The 19,114-nt window shown below is 40.2% G+C and overlaps 1 protein-coding gene and 1 long non-coding RNA gene across 2 annotated transcripts in view; one reads left to right on the forward strand and one right to left on the reverse strand.

Moving 5' to 3' along the window:
* Positions 1–783: 783 nt before the first annotated feature.
* Positions 784–19,114, reverse strand: part of OIT3 (oncoprotein induced transcript 3) — a 51,148-nt gene continuing 32,817 nt past the window's right edge. Inside the window, exons 7-9 of the mRNA XM_039367740.1 lie at positions 12,496–12,911; positions 3,249–3,348; positions 784–1,270 (exon numbers count right to left, since the gene is read on the reverse strand). Coding sequence (XP_039223674.1) covers positions 1,097–1,270; positions 3,249–3,348; positions 12,496–12,911 — 690 coding nt within the window. The 3' untranslated portion in view covers positions 784–1,096. The remainder of the gene's footprint in view (positions 1,271–3,248; positions 3,349–12,495; positions 12,912–19,114) is intronic.
* LOC120319193 overlaps positions 5,001–19,114 on the forward strand; it is a 44,989-nt gene continuing 30,875 nt past the window's right edge. The window contains exon 1 of the long non-coding RNA XR_005559701.1: positions 5,001–5,304. This is a non-coding gene — a long non-coding RNA (uncharacterized LOC120319193). The remainder of the gene's footprint in view (positions 5,305–19,114) is intronic.

Consider the following 19,114-nt stretch of genomic DNA (forward strand, 5'->3'; position numbering starts at 1 on the left):
CTGTTAGCTTGTTTGGCAGTTCCTTAATTGGGGTATTGTTTACTTCTGTTGTTAGGATTAAAATATAATTTGAGAGCAAACCCCACTCCCTACTAACACTAATGATGTACTTAGTTTGGGTAATAAAACATCTGCAAGAAAACAACCAAGCTCAGAGAGCACCAAAGACCCTTCATTTCAGCCATGAGCTACAAATATTCTCCTTTATTGGTTTCATATTAACTGGTACCCTTCCCCTTCTTTCTTATTTTCATGTTGCATTTGCTTTTCATGGGGGTTTTCTGTATTTTTTTTCTTCAAAAGAAAGTGATCATTCTACAGGGGCACAGAGAAAACATCTCTCAAAACAGCCTGAAAGTAGTGGAGCAATAGCGTAAATTATATTGTAATCATTTCAGGAGGGGAGGGAAGCTCTTAGGAATGGGGAAGCTGAGGAAGATTTCAAATAGGAACCAAGAAAATATGCAACAAATATGCCTTTGTTGTGTTTCCTTTAAATTAGTAGCCAATTAACTTCTGAAATCAATTGATTGAGAAAGAAAAGACTGCCAGCAGCTTTAAAGTATTGTGAGGGTGCAGAACAGCAGTGCCTATTTCAGATCAGTAGGGAAAGACCCTAGATCTGTGAAACCATAATTAAGCCTATGAGCATGTAAACTTTCCAAAACACACACACACACACACACACACACACAATTAAGCATGACAATTTAATATGTTGATACATTACCACCAGTCCCAACTGTTATCCCAATGTCAGTACTGCTTTATAGAAACTCAAAATTTTGACACGTATGAAGACTTGTTTAGATGCATACAAAAAAGAGGCAAGGCTTCAATTGTACAGCTGTAGCTTCAACTTGACACTTGTTTGAGCTGTGGATGGCCCTGCATTTTTGACTATGCTTTGAATAAATCATGTCTAATTAAAGAGGACCCTGCTTTGACCCTATAAAATCAAAATTCCCATGCAATGTCCCTGCCACATGCAACAGAACTGAGATGTAAGATTACATCTAATTTGAACACAAGGGGGACATATGCTTCTGAAATAAATGGGCTGTACACTTTCATCTGTGTATATATATTCATACATCTATTCCTGCACATCAATTTTAATTGGGCCACTTATCAGGATATGGTGTGTGATGTGATGCCCTTCCTCTTGTGGTTTAACTCTTCTGCGCATCCGTCTGTGACAACCCTGTGCACAGCGAGATCTCTCATCTGTTACTCCACATACAAGAATACGACAATGTAGGAACACTTCCTAAATGGAAAAAAGCATATTTATGTCTACATATATATACCTTCCTATATGCATGCATGCATGCATGCATACATACATACATACATACATAGTCAATTACCAATAAAACGTGAACACCAGGAATATAATAAACTATAAAAGTTTAATACCATCACCGATCACCAAGCATTCGTCAGATACTTCTGACATCGTCAGGGTTAATGCTGGTCTGTGGGAGAGTGCCTTTATAGGTGAGCTGTCATTTGCACACGGCTCTTAGATCTTGTCGTAGGTCCTAATTGATTTAACTGCTTTTTAATTATGGCTTCCATACTGATGACTCCTCTTTTCTTGCTTTTACTGCTTGTGGGGGTGTCATTATTCCCCTCTACCTCCCACTGTCTTGAATTAGGGAGGTTCTTTCCTCCCCTTTTTTGGTGATGGTATTAAACTTTTATAGTTTATTATATTCCTGGTGTTCACGTTTTATTGGTAATTGACTATGGATTCATCCAGGAATCACATTTTTATTTTCACTATTCTTATTAATACATACATACATTATCTAGGGCAGGGGTAGGCAACCTTAGCTCTTTTATGACTCGTGGACTTCAACTCCCAGAATTCCTGAGCCAGCATGGCTCATTTTGGAAACCTCTCTCTTTCCCCTCAGCACAGCTGGCTCAGAAATTCTGGGAGTTGAAGTCCATAAATCATAACAGAGCCAAGGTTGCCTACCCCTGATCTAGGGGAAGGAGAACCACTGGCTCAGAAAAAATGCTATTTCATATTGCTTTGCTTCTCAGACACAAAGAATATCTAAGCTTCTGACTATGAAAGAAGCAGACCCCCCATGTCTGAAGATTGGCAGTCTAAGAGATAAAGACGTGTTCATTTTGCCTTAGCTGCAGTTCTTGGTACAATATTTTGAAACTTCTCTCATTCAGGAGGTAAGACAGAAATAAAATAGTAGAAGTAACATTAGCCTGGTGGAAATTTATTTGCACTGAACCTTCAGCCATCCCATAATATGGAACAGACAGTATGTCAGCCTCCAGCTCAAATATCCAAATAAAAGTCCAGGCTTACTTTCATCCAGCTATAGCCCTTACCTCAAACAGATACATTTGTAAAGGCAAATTAAATGGATCTGTCCAACACTAGATGTGCACTTCAGAGAATGAATCAGAATGGTTGGAGATGTTTAAAAGCAGCCAGATTTTATATATCATTTTAAATAACAGTAGTATTTTATTCCTGAGCAAAAACTTAAAAGGAATAATGGTGTTAACTTTTTTCAAGAAAAACTGATGATACCTCTATGCTGTAGAATAAAAGCTGGTTTCCTTGTCATTCTTTTCTTGAAATTTTGAAATTGCTGGACTGCCAGCAGTTTTGGTTGGATCCAAAACTCCTTGTTGAATGTTTTGGTTAGTGTCATAAAATGGATAGTGTTGAATTGATTCTTAGGAAGAATCCATTTATATTTATTTATCTTGCAAAGACTGAATTGTTAAGAAGTGCTTTCACATGAGAAGTTCTCATTTCAGAACAGAGAGTTTTAATATCGCCCATTCTAAAATAATAATATAAAATTTCCAAGGGAACCAAGCTGTGAACTCATCTATTTGGTGCAACTGGTAGTGTTTAGCAACTAATCTCAGACAGTCCATTTCGTTTCCATTTCAGGAGAAAGAGAATATGGTAGGTTTGAGAATTAAAAGAAGAAAGCATCAGAGCTAGGCAAGACTTGAAAACATTTTGCAAACCTTTTACAGTATTAATATTGGCTTTCATCAATTTGGTTTTGCCTCTAAATCGCTTTTTAATTAACTTAAACCCCCATTTACCAATAATATTCATTTTCATGCTCTCCTAATCAAATCTATCAAAAGTGAGAGAAGATTTTGGTGGCATCTGGATCTTCTGCTAATCCATTTCAATAGACCTCTGAATTTGTCAGCTCTTCTTAAATTCAGCAATTTGAATTTTTGCTCACCTTGTTGTCTTTACCCACAAATTTGAACACTGGGACCTGAAAATGTTTAGCCAAGTGATCCTTTGATGTATATTGCTTTATCGAATCATCTGAAACACAGCTGAGGAGAAGGAGAGAGAAGACAAATGTCAATGGCTTTCATAGAGTGATGGTCAAAAGAAAGAAGATATTTTAGAGCCTTCCATGAAAAAACAGAAGTGGAGTCTAATTGCATTCCAGAAATGTAAAAAATACCCATTGCAACAAAAAAAAGAATGCATTAGGCTTCCCTCATAGTCTGGATTTGCAGTTCTGCTAAAGACCAAAAGATTTACCAGCATCCTAAAACAAAGAAATCCTTAGCCAACCTTTGATTTCTTCAACAAAGATATAGTGATGACGTGGCAAAACCAAAGAGCTAATGGAGAAAATATTGTAGGAAATTTTTCTTCTCAGGTTTCAAAAAATGTGGGATTAATGACAACAAAGTCAAATAATTTTTCCTGATAATTTTTAACCTGAACTTTTCTGTTAATGTTTGTATATTTCTTTAAAGTAGATTCCAAATCCTTGAGTTGGAGAAAGCAGTTTTTAGACACAGGTTGGAAGTGGACCTTCTGAATGTATAGAGGTGTGGGAAGTCAGTCCCCCAGAGAAGGAAATATTAAAAGGGCAGAAAAATATATTTCCTCAAAGGATCTTAAAAAGGCAGAAAAGCATGCCCAGTTTTTCTTAATAGCCCCAGGTTTCCCTCCATCAAGCAGAAACCAGCTCTGTAGAAATGCAGGTGATAATCTTGTCAGAAACACTGGAATCAGGAAACTGGGATTAGGAAGAAAGATCCCTAGAATCAACACCAAAAATCTAAGAGTCATCAGCCCCAGCCCCAGGGAAGCAGGATATGACCCTTGGGACATAATAGGATTAACCCACCACCATCAGAATACCAGAAAGGCACACTCAGACTCAGGTCAAAGTTCATGCCACAGGAACAACTCCAAACAAAAGGCTCCAGAGGGTATAAAAACCCACTCCCTATGTGTGTTTTCTCTTCTAGAGCCATCTTTCTGTCTGGCTCTCCTTTTCAATAAATTGCAACCTTCTTTTTAAAGCAGTCGCCATGTTGTTTATTCCAGGCTTGGACTGAACCATGATGAAGACTTTTCTTTCAACAGAGGATGCATTCAATATTCTGTATTTAATTATTTTATTATTGGCAAATAACCAACTGTATTCACAAAGAGGAAAATATCAAAATAGCTGCCACACTCCTAGGATCAAAGCCCTCCCCTCTTTGAATGTACACTGTGATGCACTCCAAAAAAGAGCAAGACATCAATTGGAGAGCTGTGGCTGCTATCTTCATTGCCTGCCAGACACTCCTGAAAATAATTAAGACACTTATCTGAGAGAAGAAATGGGCAACAGAATGCATTATCCCCAAGTCATTTTATTCCATTATGTTTATAAGTTTTCAGGATTTCTGAGTCCAAAAGATGAATTAATCAAATGATTACAGACATCTTTTTTTTGGGGGGGGGGTTGTTGTTTTGTCAATGTGCCTTCTAAGCCTTAATGGAGAATCAAAACCACTGAATTAATATAAAGAAAGTAGGCTGAGGAAAGCAAAATGAATTTCCTTGAAAAATGAGATGTCATTCTAAGGACATAAAAATACTGAGAATGAGTGTTGTTATTCCTCAGTGTTTAGCTTCTTGTGGGTCTGTGTCTTTAAAGAAAAAGTATCTTCTTTGGTGGTTAATGATAACAGGAGGGAATGCTTACAGCAATCTAATCTCCAGAATGCAAACTTTGAACATTATAAAACTTGCTACCCAGAACAAAAAGCAAAGGAAAAGTACCAGATGTGGACAGCAATGTCCTAAATAGAAATAACCTTTGCCTCTTGGAATCTGACATAAATTGCTCATTAATTGCATTTATGCTGAGTGAGAAGAGATTATCAGACAGAACTTGCCTTTTCAGGATGTGGACTATCGTTCCTTGTATTATTGCTAGATGGGGGGGGGAATCATTTTGTAACCATACCAAGAAAAGTTCAACATTTTTTTCTGTGGTAAGTACCCAAGACAGACTTCAAAGGATAAAATAGTCCATATAAGAAAATATTGTTATCTTTGCTAGTTAAAATCTATGCTATAATAAATCAATTGAGAGACAAAGAGACAGAGAAACAGAGACAGACAAAGTCATAGACAGACAGACAGAGAGGCAGACACAGACAGAGAGACAGAGACAGACACACACACACACACAGAGAGACAGAGACAGAGAGAGAGATGGAGAGAGAGCAGAGAGAGAACTCAGATGAATACTCTGTACTTAGGTCTCTGTGAGAGCTTTTAAAAAAATCAATGGCACCTGGAATATGGATTATGATGCTACCAAGTCATCTTCTACAAAGAAAGGTGAATGGCAGAAAATTCCTTGCTAAGTGGTAGGAATGGAATGGAATGGAGTGGAACAGAAGGGAACGGAACGGAACAGAATAGAATAACAGAGCTGGAAGGGACCTTAGAGGTCTTCTAGTCCAATCTCCTGCTCAGGCAGGAAACCCTATATCATTTCAGACAAATGGCTGTCCAGTCTCTTCTTAAAAACTTCCAGTGTTGGAACAGTCACAATTTCTGGAGGCAAGTTGTTCCACTGATTAATTGTTCTAACTGCCAAGAAATTTCTTAGTTCTAGGTTGCTTCTCTCTTTGGTTAGTTTCCATCTGTTGCTTCTTGTCCTGTCTTCAGGTGCTTTAGAGAATAGCTTGACTCCCTCTTCTTTGTGGCAGCCTCCTAAATAGTGGTACACTGCTATCATTTCACCCCTAGTCCTTCTCTTCATTAAACTAGACATACCCAATTCCAGCAAGCAGTTCTTCAGGAGCTGCTTTGGATTATGAGATACAGCTAGTTTTACTCCAGGGAGTAGTTCTTCCAAGGCCATCCTTGGAGGATAGGGAGTAAATGAGGAGAAATTCAAAAATTCAAGAAGGTTGCTGTTCAAATTCAAAGCCCAGCTGTTTCTTGAGTTGTTTTTATCCCTACAACAGATGCTCCTTAATGCTTTTTTGCCTTTGTGAAGTTTTCTCCATTTCTCTAATGTTCAATCAATGTGTATCTTTATGATTAACAGCAGAACTACTCCAAAGAACAATGGAAGGAATGGTAAGGAATCCAAATAGATGATGCAAAACTCAAGACTAGGACTGAGTTACTTTAACATACATTTCTATTTGTATTTTAGTATTACAAGAATAAGAATGCCAGAATGCCAATTTAGTAAATTTCCACCTGTCATTTTGTCAGTGAGATTTAATGAACTTCATAAAACATTTATGAAGGAACTTGACATTGTTATTCACAAATGAAAATGTTAGGGATAATACATCTAAAATTGTTTCATAAATAATAGGTATAAAGATGATCCCTAGGGGAACTTATAAATGTATGAAGTGCATCAGCAAACAACAGCACCAACATAAATTAAGAGACTGGATAAACACCAGATGCTATATAAGACCTTCTTTGAAGGCATGATCACTCTACATTGATTTAAAAGGGTATTTTATTTTGTTATTTTTTAAAAAAATAGATCCATGTAATAGATATTCAGGACGAGAATGTCATTAACTGCGTATTCTAAAAAAAAAAAAAAACCTTTGTATTTTAGGAACTGTATTTGCTATAGAGTGGAATATAGCCCATCCAGGTTTATGGCATTAGAAATTGGCTAATATTTATAGTGCTACAAGACTTTTAGAGGTTTGTGTTGAACAGCAAAATCCACCTATCCCATTGTGTTTAAAACTGTCATCTCTTCCCCTTACTATAGAAATAACCTAGTCTAGCAAGAGATATGTCCTTAATGGTAGGCAATCTGGCTTTTAAGAACACAGTTGGGAAATCTTTTTTTATTGTGCTTCATCTGGATATCTTTCTTCATCAAAAGCCTTCTTCTTTTCCACAGTATATGTTCACATGTGCCATAGGCAAGGAGACACTACTTCCTATAATTAAGAATGCAGGGCTTATGCAAGTAGAACTGGCTGTATGGCATTCCTGTGCAAGGCCCTCCTTTAGCACCAAAGTAGTTTCTAAAAGAATTTCAGCAGCAGAGAAAACAATTATTGTGTGGAATCTGAATTAGCTCCCATCTACAGAGTAAGTATACTCCTAGTTTCCAAGCTGGGTGTCAGCTGCCACCTCACATGCTTGCGCTTTACTATTACTCGGTGACAGTCTGCCATGGATTTTATGGAGGGGGGGGTTGGGGTTGGATGGGAGGGGGAGGACATTTCAAGGGAAGCAAAAAGTTCACTGTATCTCCCTGAGACGTGCCTTCAAGATCAACCGGCTGGGATCGGAACACAGCTACATGCAGTCACTTGAAGTGACTGTTCGAAGAACATCTTTGAATTTGGTTGGGAGGGGGCAGTAATGGGAGGCACCTAAGGAAAGGAAAAGTTTTCTAAAAGACTTCTAGTAAACTATATCTTTCTCAACAAATAGAGTCGTTTTTACTTAGCGGCTCAGGCTGAGGCAGATCTAATACTGGGTTTCAAAGGAGGAGTCATTAACCACACTTCTTTTTCAACAAGCTTTGTGGTTTGTTTGGGCTGTGCCCAAACTTCAGCCTTTATGCGGTATGTGTTAGGACAGGGATATCAAACTCAATTTCATTGAGGGCCGCATCAGCATTGTGGTTGTCCTCGGGGGTGTGTGTGTGTGGCCAGGGTGGGCATGGCCTACTGGGTGGGTGTGGCTGTAGTGGGTGTGGCCTACTGGGTAGGCATGGCCAACTCTACATCGTTCGCAGGAAGAGTGCCTGTGGGGGCCTGGGCAGGAGTGGGACAGATCTGAGGGTGTCTGGCAGAAGGGCGTAGGCCCGGGGCAACTGCCAAGGCATGGTCTACTGGAGGAGCCTCACTGTTCCTCTCATGCCATGCGGGGGGGGCTGGACAGTGGCATGGGCTGCCCGGAGCCCTGGGCAGCAGAGGTCAAATGCCCAGCCCAGCCCTCGAGCACCCTGGCACCAAGCCCAGTCCCACTTCCCCAAGGGGGTGCCCAGCTGCACTTACTTCCTCCTCAAGGCTGCTGCTGCTGTGCTTGCTCTCCTTAGTCAGGTTGCTCATGATGGATATGAAGGCAAAGTCAGAGGGGAGGCCCACTCCCTCTCCATGTGACGAGACCCAGCTTTGTATCCAAAGCTTCCTTAGCAATAGGATGGGAGACCCCCCAGGATAGACCAGGAGAGGGGGCAAGGGGATGGTGATAGGGCAGCAGGGCAGGACTAAGGCAGGACTTCCCTCAGACCCACCCTCCCTCCCTTCCTCCCTTCCTTCCTTCCTTCCTAAGAACAGAATGGTGGGAAAATATTTGAGATGAGGGAGGGAGAAAAACAGGCAAGAAACGCAGATGGGGAGGTGTCACCCTTCGTGAGGAATAAAGAAATGCACCATCGCATGGAAATGGCCAGCACATGGCCCTCACCTACTTTACATATCCAGCTTGGTGGGCTCTGGGGGAGGGGATGCCATGAGCAGCATGAGAGTTGACATTACTTGCCCAGCCCCCAGCCTGCTCGGTTTTGACAGGCAGCAGGGCGCTCTCCTCACAGCGCCAAGAGGCTGAGCCAGGTGGTGCAAATCTGAAGAGAAGTATGATGACGCCCAGCCCCCAGACTGCCCAGTTTTGGCAGGCAGTGGTGTGCTCTCCTCACAGCGCCAAGAGCTGAAGTGGGTGGCATGAATCTGTCAAGAAGCGCAATGCCGCCCAACCCCCAGCCTGCCCGATTTTGGCAGGCAGCAGGGTGCTCTCCTCACAGTGCTGAGAGGCTGAGCCTGGTTGTGCAAAGCTCGCCAGCTTCATACCTTGTTGCCTGCTGAAACTGGGCAGGTTGGGGGCTGGGTGGTATCACACTTCTTGTCAGAGTTACACCACTCGACCCAGCTCTTGGTGCTGTGAGGAGAGCACCCCACTGCCTGCTGAAACTAGGCAGGCTGGGGGCTGGGCGGTGTCGCGCTTCTCGTCGGATTTGCGCTGCCTGGCTCAGCCTCTCGACATTGTGAGAAGCGCCCCACTGGCTGCCGAAACTGGGCAGGCTGGGGCTGGGTGGTGTTGCACAGATAACGTCGACTCTCATACTGTTCGCGGCGTCCCTTCCTATGGAGCCCATGAAGCCGGATCTGTGAAGTAGGTGAGGCAAATTTGGTGGCCACTTCCATGCAATGGTGCATTTCTTCATTCCTCACAAAGGGTGACACCTCCCCAGCGCACGCCCAGGGGGCGGGGCCGACATGGCAGGAGCCGGTCCCTCGCTGTTTCCAGATGGCCCTGTGGAGCTAAGACTGAATGTGTTTCAGCATAGATGGCCACCACGAAATTGTACATTGGCTCCTGGCCGGTTTGGGCTGGGGCCAAGGCAGTGGGGGCCATTCCCTCACTGTTTCCAAGATGGCTTTGCGGGCCACATGAAATCACTTTGTGGGCCGGATTTGGCTTGCGGGCCTTGTGTTTGACATGTCTGTGTTAGGATAATAATTTCCAGCCTATCAATCATAAGTGTGGTTTAGCATAATGAGTAAATGCTTTCTTACCCTTCCATCTGCTTAGAGGATTTATATTTTAAGAGACCCCCAACTATTTATTTAATCTTTCATTTCTCTAAAAGAACACTATACCCTTAGAATTGCCTAAACATTATGTTAACTTGTAATGATAAAAGTCTCAAGACTGTCATTTCCTGTTGCTGTGGGGGTTTTTTTTATTTGCACTTGCTGTCATTTTATTATTTGTGAATGTTGATGTTCAGCAGGGCATACAAATGCTTGGAATCTGAATTCTGAGCATTCAGAAACATGGAACAAACCAATGAGAATGATAAAGAAATCAAGAATTATTCTACAGTTCCTTGAGCCAAGCTGTGATTAGTTTTAATATTTTGAATATTTGTTGGTCTGTTAACTAGTCCAGGAACAATTCATTTGAAAGCAGCCAGAGATACTCTGAATTTGTTACTGCTTTTACACAATCGCTCCCTAATCTGTTTGAGTCCATATATAACTTGAGGCTAAAGAGCCGAGGTGGCTCAGCAGTTAGAGTGCAGTACTGCAGGCCACTTTAGCTGACTGTGTTCAGCAGGTCAGCGGTTCAAATCTCACCGGCTCAAGGTTGACTCAGCCTTCCATCCTTCCGGGATAGGTAAAATGAGGACCCAGATTGTTGGGGGCAATGTAAATATATATATACATTGCTTACTGGTGTACACCGCTTAGAGAGTGCTTGCACTTAAAGCAGTATATAAGTCTCATAAATAAATAAATAAATAAATAAATAAACCATAAATTTAACCATCGGTTGGGGAAGTTCTATTCACCTCCAGCTGAACATAAGTATTTACATGGTAGTTTATTAAGGCTCCCAGTTGCACTGAGATTGTACTTCTTCCAATCAACTCTGATCTTTCATGATCTCTTTGGTCATGACTAGGAAGATTAGGGGGCATTTGGCCACTTCATGTAGATATAAGGTGAGACCAATGTACTTCTTCTCATGTCTGTGGGATGTCCTTTTAAGTTCTACTACAGGGATCTTCAAACTTGGCAACTTTAAGACTTGTGGACTTCAACTCCCAGAATTTTGGGAGTTGAAGTCCACAAGTCTTAAGGTTGCCAAGTTTGAAGACCCTTGTTCTACTACCTTGGGTTATCTAATTATTCTCTTTTTCTCTTGCCACCTAGTTGTGTCATATTTTCCTCTCTATTGTTCAAATTCTCTATCTCTATAGTAGTTTAAGGTTCATTTGAGATATTTTGCCATCTCTGGGTTTCCATTCTCAACATTCAGTCTACAAAACTCTTGGCCGATCCTCCTCCTCTCTCTTATTCATACTCATGTGGTTTGGGCTACCTAACCACAGGGATAACAAGATTTGGAATCAAATTTCATACAGGGTGCTATGATCATCATATACATCTGGTTGTCCTGTACAATTTAAGATTTGCAATACAAAGGCTGCCTGCCTTGAGTTATATGCACACACATTCATATACACGTATATAAAGGTGGGATAAAATATAATATTAAAATAACAATTGTTAATAACAAAGTCAAAAAAGTCTGGCTAGTGAATATTATAATACCTGGAGAGGAGCAAAATAGAAAAGAATGGGAGAAGATTACAATATGATTTGAGATTTCTATTTGACTTACAAATAGAAGTTGAATTACTGTGGCAAAAAAAACAAAGATAGTATCAATAGTAATAGACACCTTGGGTGCAATTCCAAAACAACTGGAGCACCATCAGCACTGACAAAAATCACCATCAGTCAATTGAAAAAGATAGCCCTACTTCGAACACCTTATATCCTGCAATGATACCTTTAATACCAACAACAACATCTGCCTACCCAGGTCCTTGGGAAGGACTCACTAGATAGATAAAAATGCCAGATCCAGTCTAAACATCTGGCTGACTGTGCAACCAAGAATAATTTAAAAACAGATAGAAACCAAGAGTGGATGCTTACCTATGAACATTGTAAATACAATTCTCATACAAAAAAAATAAATTCTTTGCAAAGGCAAAAGGACTGGGCTCTCTTTGAGGCCTGGAACAGCTATAAAAGATACTTCTGTTAATTAATGTTAAATATGTTCTAATGGGTGAACAGCTGGGTTATATAAAAAGGGGAAATGTCTTTAATTATGGCCACCTAATTATGGTCACCATTATCATCAGAAAGAAAACTTTCTCTGCTGAACAGTATTGTAATTTTAATTGTAAATGAGAGCCAATTTGGTCTAGTCTAGTGGTTAAGGCAACCACGCTAGAAAGTGGAAGCCTATGTGTTCAAGTCCTGACTTAGCCATGAAAACCAGCTGGTTGACTTAGGGCTACTCACTTCTAGCTTGACCCACCTCACAGGACTGTTGTTGTGGGGTAAATAGGAGGGGGAAGGTGTGTATATATTTGCTGCCTTAAGTTATTTGTAAAAATGATAAAGGTGGGATACCAATAAATCCATTTCATCTATTTGCTCAGCCTCTGCTTCCTTTTTAATGAAATGGATAGTTTTGCCTGCATAATCATGATAGCTGGCCTTTGTTCCAATTTCTCTGTTGGCCAAAAAGCATGCTGACAGTCTTAGGAAAGATTGGACTTCCTTTCTTTCCTCAAACTTAGGTGACTAAATAATCAAAGGACCTGAGTTTTAAATCTCAGATCAAAGACAGAAGTGGTCAATGCTTACCCATCTCGAATTAAGTGGTACTTCAGGATCTCGTCTGTTTGGGATGTAGGGGTAGCAAAGCAACTCTCCACCAATGTCTCCAGACCACTCACATGCACCAAAGGCTCAATCCCAAAATATAAAGCGTCTCGGAGTTTAAGAGTGGGAAGGGAGTCCTGATAGGACTCTTCAAAATCTTTGTCTTTAAATATCTCAAGGGTGAAGGGGAAGACACCTTGATTGTGCCCCATAATTTCCAGTGGTGAATTCTTCACATTCGGGATGTAGCCTTCTGAGATGGTGTAGTGGCGAGGGAATTCACAAGTGACAGGGATCAGCAGCTTTCCTGTGCGAACAATGATGTCCCCATTACTGCCAGGTGTTTGCTTTGGCAAGCCAGTGACCATATTGGTAGCAACTATTTTATCATTTACTACCTGTAAACAGAGGGCAAAGACGGTACGGTGAAATTAGGTGGACCATCTGAATAAAAGAATATTCAGGAAGAACATTAGTGATAGGTGATGATCTGCAAGAATACAAAATAAAAAAAAATAAGAAAATAGCCAAAAAGGGACTCAAGAACCAGAAACCAGCCATCTAGAGTTGGTTTCTATTTTTTGTAAAAATATATTTCTAGCCCATATATTAGAAGGGCCGTATGGAGACTCTGCTAATAAGCTATGCATGACTAATAAGGTTTCCAGGGTTAATGAGCAGAGCTAGTTATATTATTACCTGCCATAACAAACAAAATACATTATAAGAATAAGAAAAAATAATAGTATCCATAGATCATAAAAAGTCTGCTTATACAATGATCTTAGAAAAGTAAAATATTCCAGTATTTATTATTTTCATTAAAAACAGTATACAGTTAATTAAAAATGCCCTTCTGGAGAGAAATTGGAATTCTCTTTGGGCTAACAGGATTATGCCATAACTGAGTACAAAAGTCAAATTTTAGCAAGTTACAAAAATCAATTGCAGAATTCATCAAGAAAGGCAAAAGGCAAGCATAATGAATATCCCACCTACAATAATAAAAGAAGTAAACAAGAGTTCCCTTCTTGGTTTCATTAAATTTGTTTCTAATTGCCTCTCATTCAATAACTGATATCATTGTGGGACCTGATAGGTGATAGACAAGTTAACTCTCACTCTCTCCTTTAGAATAGTCTTTTTCAAATTTGGCAGCCTAAAGCTGTGTGGATTTCAACTCCCAAAAGCTTATGTATGTATGCGTGTCTACAGTAGTCCTTGGCTTACAACCATTCATTTAGTGACCATTCAAAGTTACAACAGCGCTGAAAAAAGTGACTTATGACCTATTTTTCACACTTGCAACGTTTGCAGCATCCTCTGTGGTCACATGATCAAAATTGGGATGCTTGGCAATTGGTTCATATTTATGACGGTTGCAGTGTCCCTGAGTCCTGTGAACTCGTTTTGTAACCTTCCAACAAGCAAAATCAATGGGCAAGCCAGATACACTTAACAACTATGTTACTAACTTAACAAGTGCAGTGATCCACTTAACAACTGTGGCAAGGAAAGTTGAAAAATGGGGCAAAACTCACTTAACAAATGTCTCGCTTAGCAACATACATTTTGAGCTCAATTGTGGTTGTAAGCCGAGGACTACCTGTATTTGAAAATCAATGAATGGTGTGGAGAAGGAAATGCTATTTGAGGCTCTACTCTTGTCTGGATAATTTAAGAAGAATCATAATAGCAGTCATCGTTATTTTTGCATTTGGTCCTATTCGGTCTGCTCCTGGATGTAACAAGGGAACAAACACCGTAATTCAGAAAGCTTGCAGAAATTTCATTTTCTAGGATTCTTTAGGAAAGTCCCAAAGTGGAATTGGCATAAACAACACTCTGAAGTCTATTCCACTGATTTACAGATTTTTAAACAATGGCCTTTGCTCAGCGGCAGAGAAGCAGGTTGAAAGCAAAAGATTGAGAATTTTTTTTTGCTCCACATGGTTGCTAGGCAATCTATATATAGAGCAGTTACTTAGGTCTGCACCTCAAGTGACAGATGCGTCCATTTGTTTAAGTATGCTAAAGCCACTGTGGAAAATTTAATAATGAAGGAATAAAGTATAATGGCCAAGTTGAAGTGCAGAGGGCCAAGATAATACTTCACTTGAACATGGTCCTCAATACAAGTAGTCCTTAAATTACAACTGTTGTGTCCTGAGCTTGCAAAGGCAGGCTCGGGACGTTGCAATGGTCCCGGGCAGTTGCAAGCTGCCCGGGACCAGACTGGCTGGCACCAGCGCTCACGCGCATGTGCGAGGTGCGCAGCGTGCCTAAATGTTGCTTTTTGGCCTGGGGATCGTCTTTAAGAGAGGCTGAGAGGTTTGTTCTGCTCAGAGTTGTAACGGGGGCTACTGAAGACCAATAAAGAGTTCCTGAAACCACAGAATGTCTCGCGCCGTCATTGCCATTAACCGAGGACTCAACACTGGTGACGAAGGTGGGATTGCCTTACAATTACACAAAAGATTGTAAGCTTACCCTGGAGTTCTGAGACAGCGAGGAAACGGCGTTAAATTCAGCAACTGCCTGCCAATACAGCTTCGTTGGAGTTAAGCTGGCTGATAGACCCTTCCGGCTGTACTGAAGACGGCAAAGATAGGGAAACTTTCTGAGTTTGATGTTACACATCCAGAAAGATGGGAATCTTATGTGGCCCGAGCAGAAAACTATTTCAGAGTAAATCAAGTGAGAGAAGAGGGCTTAAAGGCTGCCACCCTGCTGTGTGTTTGTGGTCAAGATGCATTTGAAATTGCTGAAAACTTAGTAGCCCCTGCACCTCTTGAATCTGTTACCTACACAGATTTAAAGAAATTATTAAAAGAGCATTTTCAGCCCAAGTTTTCTGTTATTGCATGGAGACATACTTTTGAACAGAGGGATCAACGGCTGGTGAGTCAGCTAAAGAGTACATTGCTGCATTAAGAAGAGCAGCTAAACATTGTGAGTTTAAAGACTTAGAGGAAAGACTGAGAGACAGATTTGTATGTGGGCTGAGAAACAGAGATGTGCAGCAAAGACTTTTTGCTAAAGAGGATATATCGTTCCAAGATGCCTTGAGAGAGGTTACTGCAGAAGAGGCAGCAAGTGGGGCAATCAAGAATATGAGGCCTATCAGAAGTACTCCAGAAGCTGTTTTTGTTCCCACAAGGGAGTCCAAGGAAGCTCGGAAGAGGAACCTGATGAAGAAGTAGATCATTTCTATCCAACCAAAGAAAGGAAGCAGAAGGAAGGCTGTACCCAAGTGCTTCGGGTGTGGAGGTTGCCACAAGAGGACCGACTGCAAGTTCCGTTCTGCAATCTGTAGAGCATGTGGGAAGCAAGGCCACATAGCAGCTGTGTGTCTGGGCCATCAGAAGGTACAACCCTGAGAAGAATTGCGCCTGAAAGGTACCAGGGTCCCCAGCCAAAACAGGGTGGGTTTCTGTGCTTCACGAAGAAGCATTTATAGGACAGGCACACCAAGCCACTCAAAAAGAAACTGTCACTTAAGGTGAAATTGCAAGGGGTTCCATTGATCATGGAACTAGACACTGGGTCTGCACTTTCAATTATCTCCATTCACACATTCAGAAAGATTTGTTCTGGTAGTGGTTTTCAGGCCAAGCTTAGGCCCTCTAATATAGTGCTAACAGACTTTCAAAACTCCAAAGTGTGTGTTAAGGGGGAGACCACCCTTAACGTACAGTATAAGGATTTTGAAGGTCCATTAGATGTATTGATAGTGGGGTGTGAGCGCACGAGTCTCATAGGATTCGATTGGTTTGAGGCCTTGGGAATACAAGTTACAGGGCTCAATAGCATGCAAACAGTAGATTTACAGGAAGTCTGCAAAGAATTTGCAGATGTTTTCAGCCCACAGCTGGGCACATACAAAGGGCCCCCAGTCTCTTTGAAGTTGGACCCCACTGTCACTCCTATCAGAGTAAAGGCAAGAAGGGTACCTTTTGCTTTAAAAGGAAAAATTGATGCTGAATTGGACAAATTAATTCAGCAAGGAATCTTAGAACCTGTTGACTCCAGTCCTTGGGAAACTCCCATAGTCACGCCTCTTAAGACTAATGGGGACATTCGCATCTGTGCAGATTACAAATGCACTCTCAATAAGGCATTGCAACGACTTCTGGTGGTGTCGCAATGTCGATGGCGGTTATTTTTTAGCCGTCCTCCTGAGACAGTGTTAAAACCGCCGAGGACAGCAGATATCAGCTGTTCCGTGGTTTAAAACCTTCTTCCTGGGCTAAAGGAAGGAGGGGAGTTTTACCCTGAATAGTGGTAGAGCCTCTGAAACCCCCCCAAAAGTTTTTTTGGGGAATTTTTACTTTTTGGATTTATTTGGACTTTAATTTTAAAGAATTATTTTCACTTTCTCTCTTTTTTTTTTTTGGTTGAGAGGGAAAGTAAAATGGCGATGTGAGGCTTTTTTTTTTTTGAGTGCTTGAAAAGAAACGGAACGGATTTTGTTACTTTGTTACTTTTTCTTTATTTATTTTTTTTTTGCTTTTTATTATTATGGTTTTTTGAAAGAGACTTGGGTTTAGTTATTTTCCCTCTCTTTTGTTTATCTTTTTATTTTTGTTTGGGATCTTTTTGTACTTTTTTTTAAGAAGAAGGAAAGAAGGAAATTTTTTTTCTTTTGTTTAAAATGGCTTCAAAGCGTCAAGTTTCCACAGTACCTAAGGTGGCTTCTTCTCCGGCGATATTACCAGCCCAACAACCATCTTCTCCTCCTATACAACCACTCATGGTAAAAGACTTGCAAGATGTCATGGGAAATGTTATATCTCAAATTAGAGGAGAAGTGAAGGAGATTTTAGTGGAGAATAATAATATTTTGAGGCAAGATATAGTTCTGGCCCTAAAAGGACTTGCTTCTGTTGTTGAAAAGTTGGATTCTTGTGTTGAAGAAGTAGTAGATAAAGTGATATATTGGAGGAAAAGTTTGAAAGAATGGAAAAAAGATGGAAATTTCACAAGATGAAATTGTTATGTCTCAATACAGAGAGATGGAGTATGCTTTAAGAATCAGAGGCTTGAGGGAAAATATGCAAGAAAACTTGAGAGAGATGGTGGCAAATGACTTTACTGTGATTTTGGACAGAGAAAAGGAGGAAATACTTGGAGAAATAGAAAAAATATTTAGTTAATTCTTGGGTGGCAAAACAGAGAAATTTGCCAAGACATGTGGTAATTTATTTTGGGAAAAGATCTTTACGCAATGAAATTATACAAGCTTTTTATAACAAGAGATTTCAAATTGCTGCACAAGATGTAATAATTTTAAAGGAGATCCCATCTAAAATTCTAAGAAGAAGAAAAGAGTTTGCTTTCTTAGCAGATGAACTTAAAAAGAGGCAGATGCCATTCAGATGGGATATTCCAACTGGAATTGTGATGAATCACGCAGGGACATGTTATAGACTTAATACTGTTTTTAAAGCAAGAGAGTTTTATACTTCGGTCCTGGGAGCGCGCTCATCACCACCTATAATGTTGAAAGTTTTGGAAGAAAAGGAGGTAGAACAGCAGTCTGAAGAAGCTGTATTGATGAAAGCTGGGAAAATACAGGCTGAGTGGTACCAACAAGCTGAGATGAAGGAACAGAGAATGACTCGAGCAGCACATAAGCGTAAGGAAAAGGAACAACAGAAGAAGGAGGTTAAACAAGTTTTACAAGAATTTGTTTCTGAGCCTGTGGGAGGAGCAAGACCTAAGAGATCATCGGTGCAATCCTCGATGGCAGATCTCCAAGCAGTCTTCTCTAGGCTAATGGATGGAGGAGATGGCAAAGCTCCTGACCTGGAATGTTAACGGCCTTAATTCTCCACAGAAAAGGAAGAAAATATTTCATTATTTGAAGCAACATAATAATGGTATTATTTGTTTGCAGGAAACCCATATTATTTCTAAAGATCAAAAATATTTAGTTAATGCCCGATTGGGATCTCATTTTGTATCCTTTGCTTCTGGGAAAAAAGGGGGTGTAGTTATTTATGTTAAGCAAAATTTATCAGCTTCTTTACTAGATTCCAATCCTCAAGGGAGATATGTAATGATTGAAGTGGGAATGTATGGTAAAAAAATACTTATAGTGGGTTTGTATGCTCCAAATCAACAACAAGAACAATTTTATAAGCTTTTACACCAAAAATTGATTTCATTGGATTATAGATCTGTTATATTGATGGGAGATTGGAATGGAGTTTTGGATACACATAGAGATAAAAAAGGACTTTCTACTTCTTTTAAACAGGCTAAATTACCTAAGGCCTTTTTTGATTTGAAAGAGGACTGGGAGTTGCGAGACTATTGGTGAGAACATAATATGGAAGAGAGAGATTTTACTTTTTTTTCTGATAGACATCAATCTTTTTCAAGAATTGATTTTTTTTTTTATTACAACGGATTTATATTTTAGGGTAAAGAATGTAAAGATTTTTCCAAGGACATTGACAGATCATAGTCCTGTGTGGATGGAGTTAGCCATGGAAAAAGAGGAGAGAAGATCCTGGAGGCTGAACGAGAATTTATTTAGACAAGAAATGAATGTTCAGAAACTTAAAGACTATTTAAAGGAATATTTTATTTTAAA

This window comes from Crotalus tigris, unplaced genomic scaffold (genome assembly GCF_016545835.1).
Source record: "Crotalus tigris isolate CLP2741 ecotype Arizona unplaced genomic scaffold, ASM1654583v1 scf7180000017600.4437325, whole genome shotgun sequence".
Lineage (NCBI taxonomy): Eukaryota > Metazoa > Chordata > Lepidosauria > Squamata > Viperidae > Crotalus > Crotalus tigris.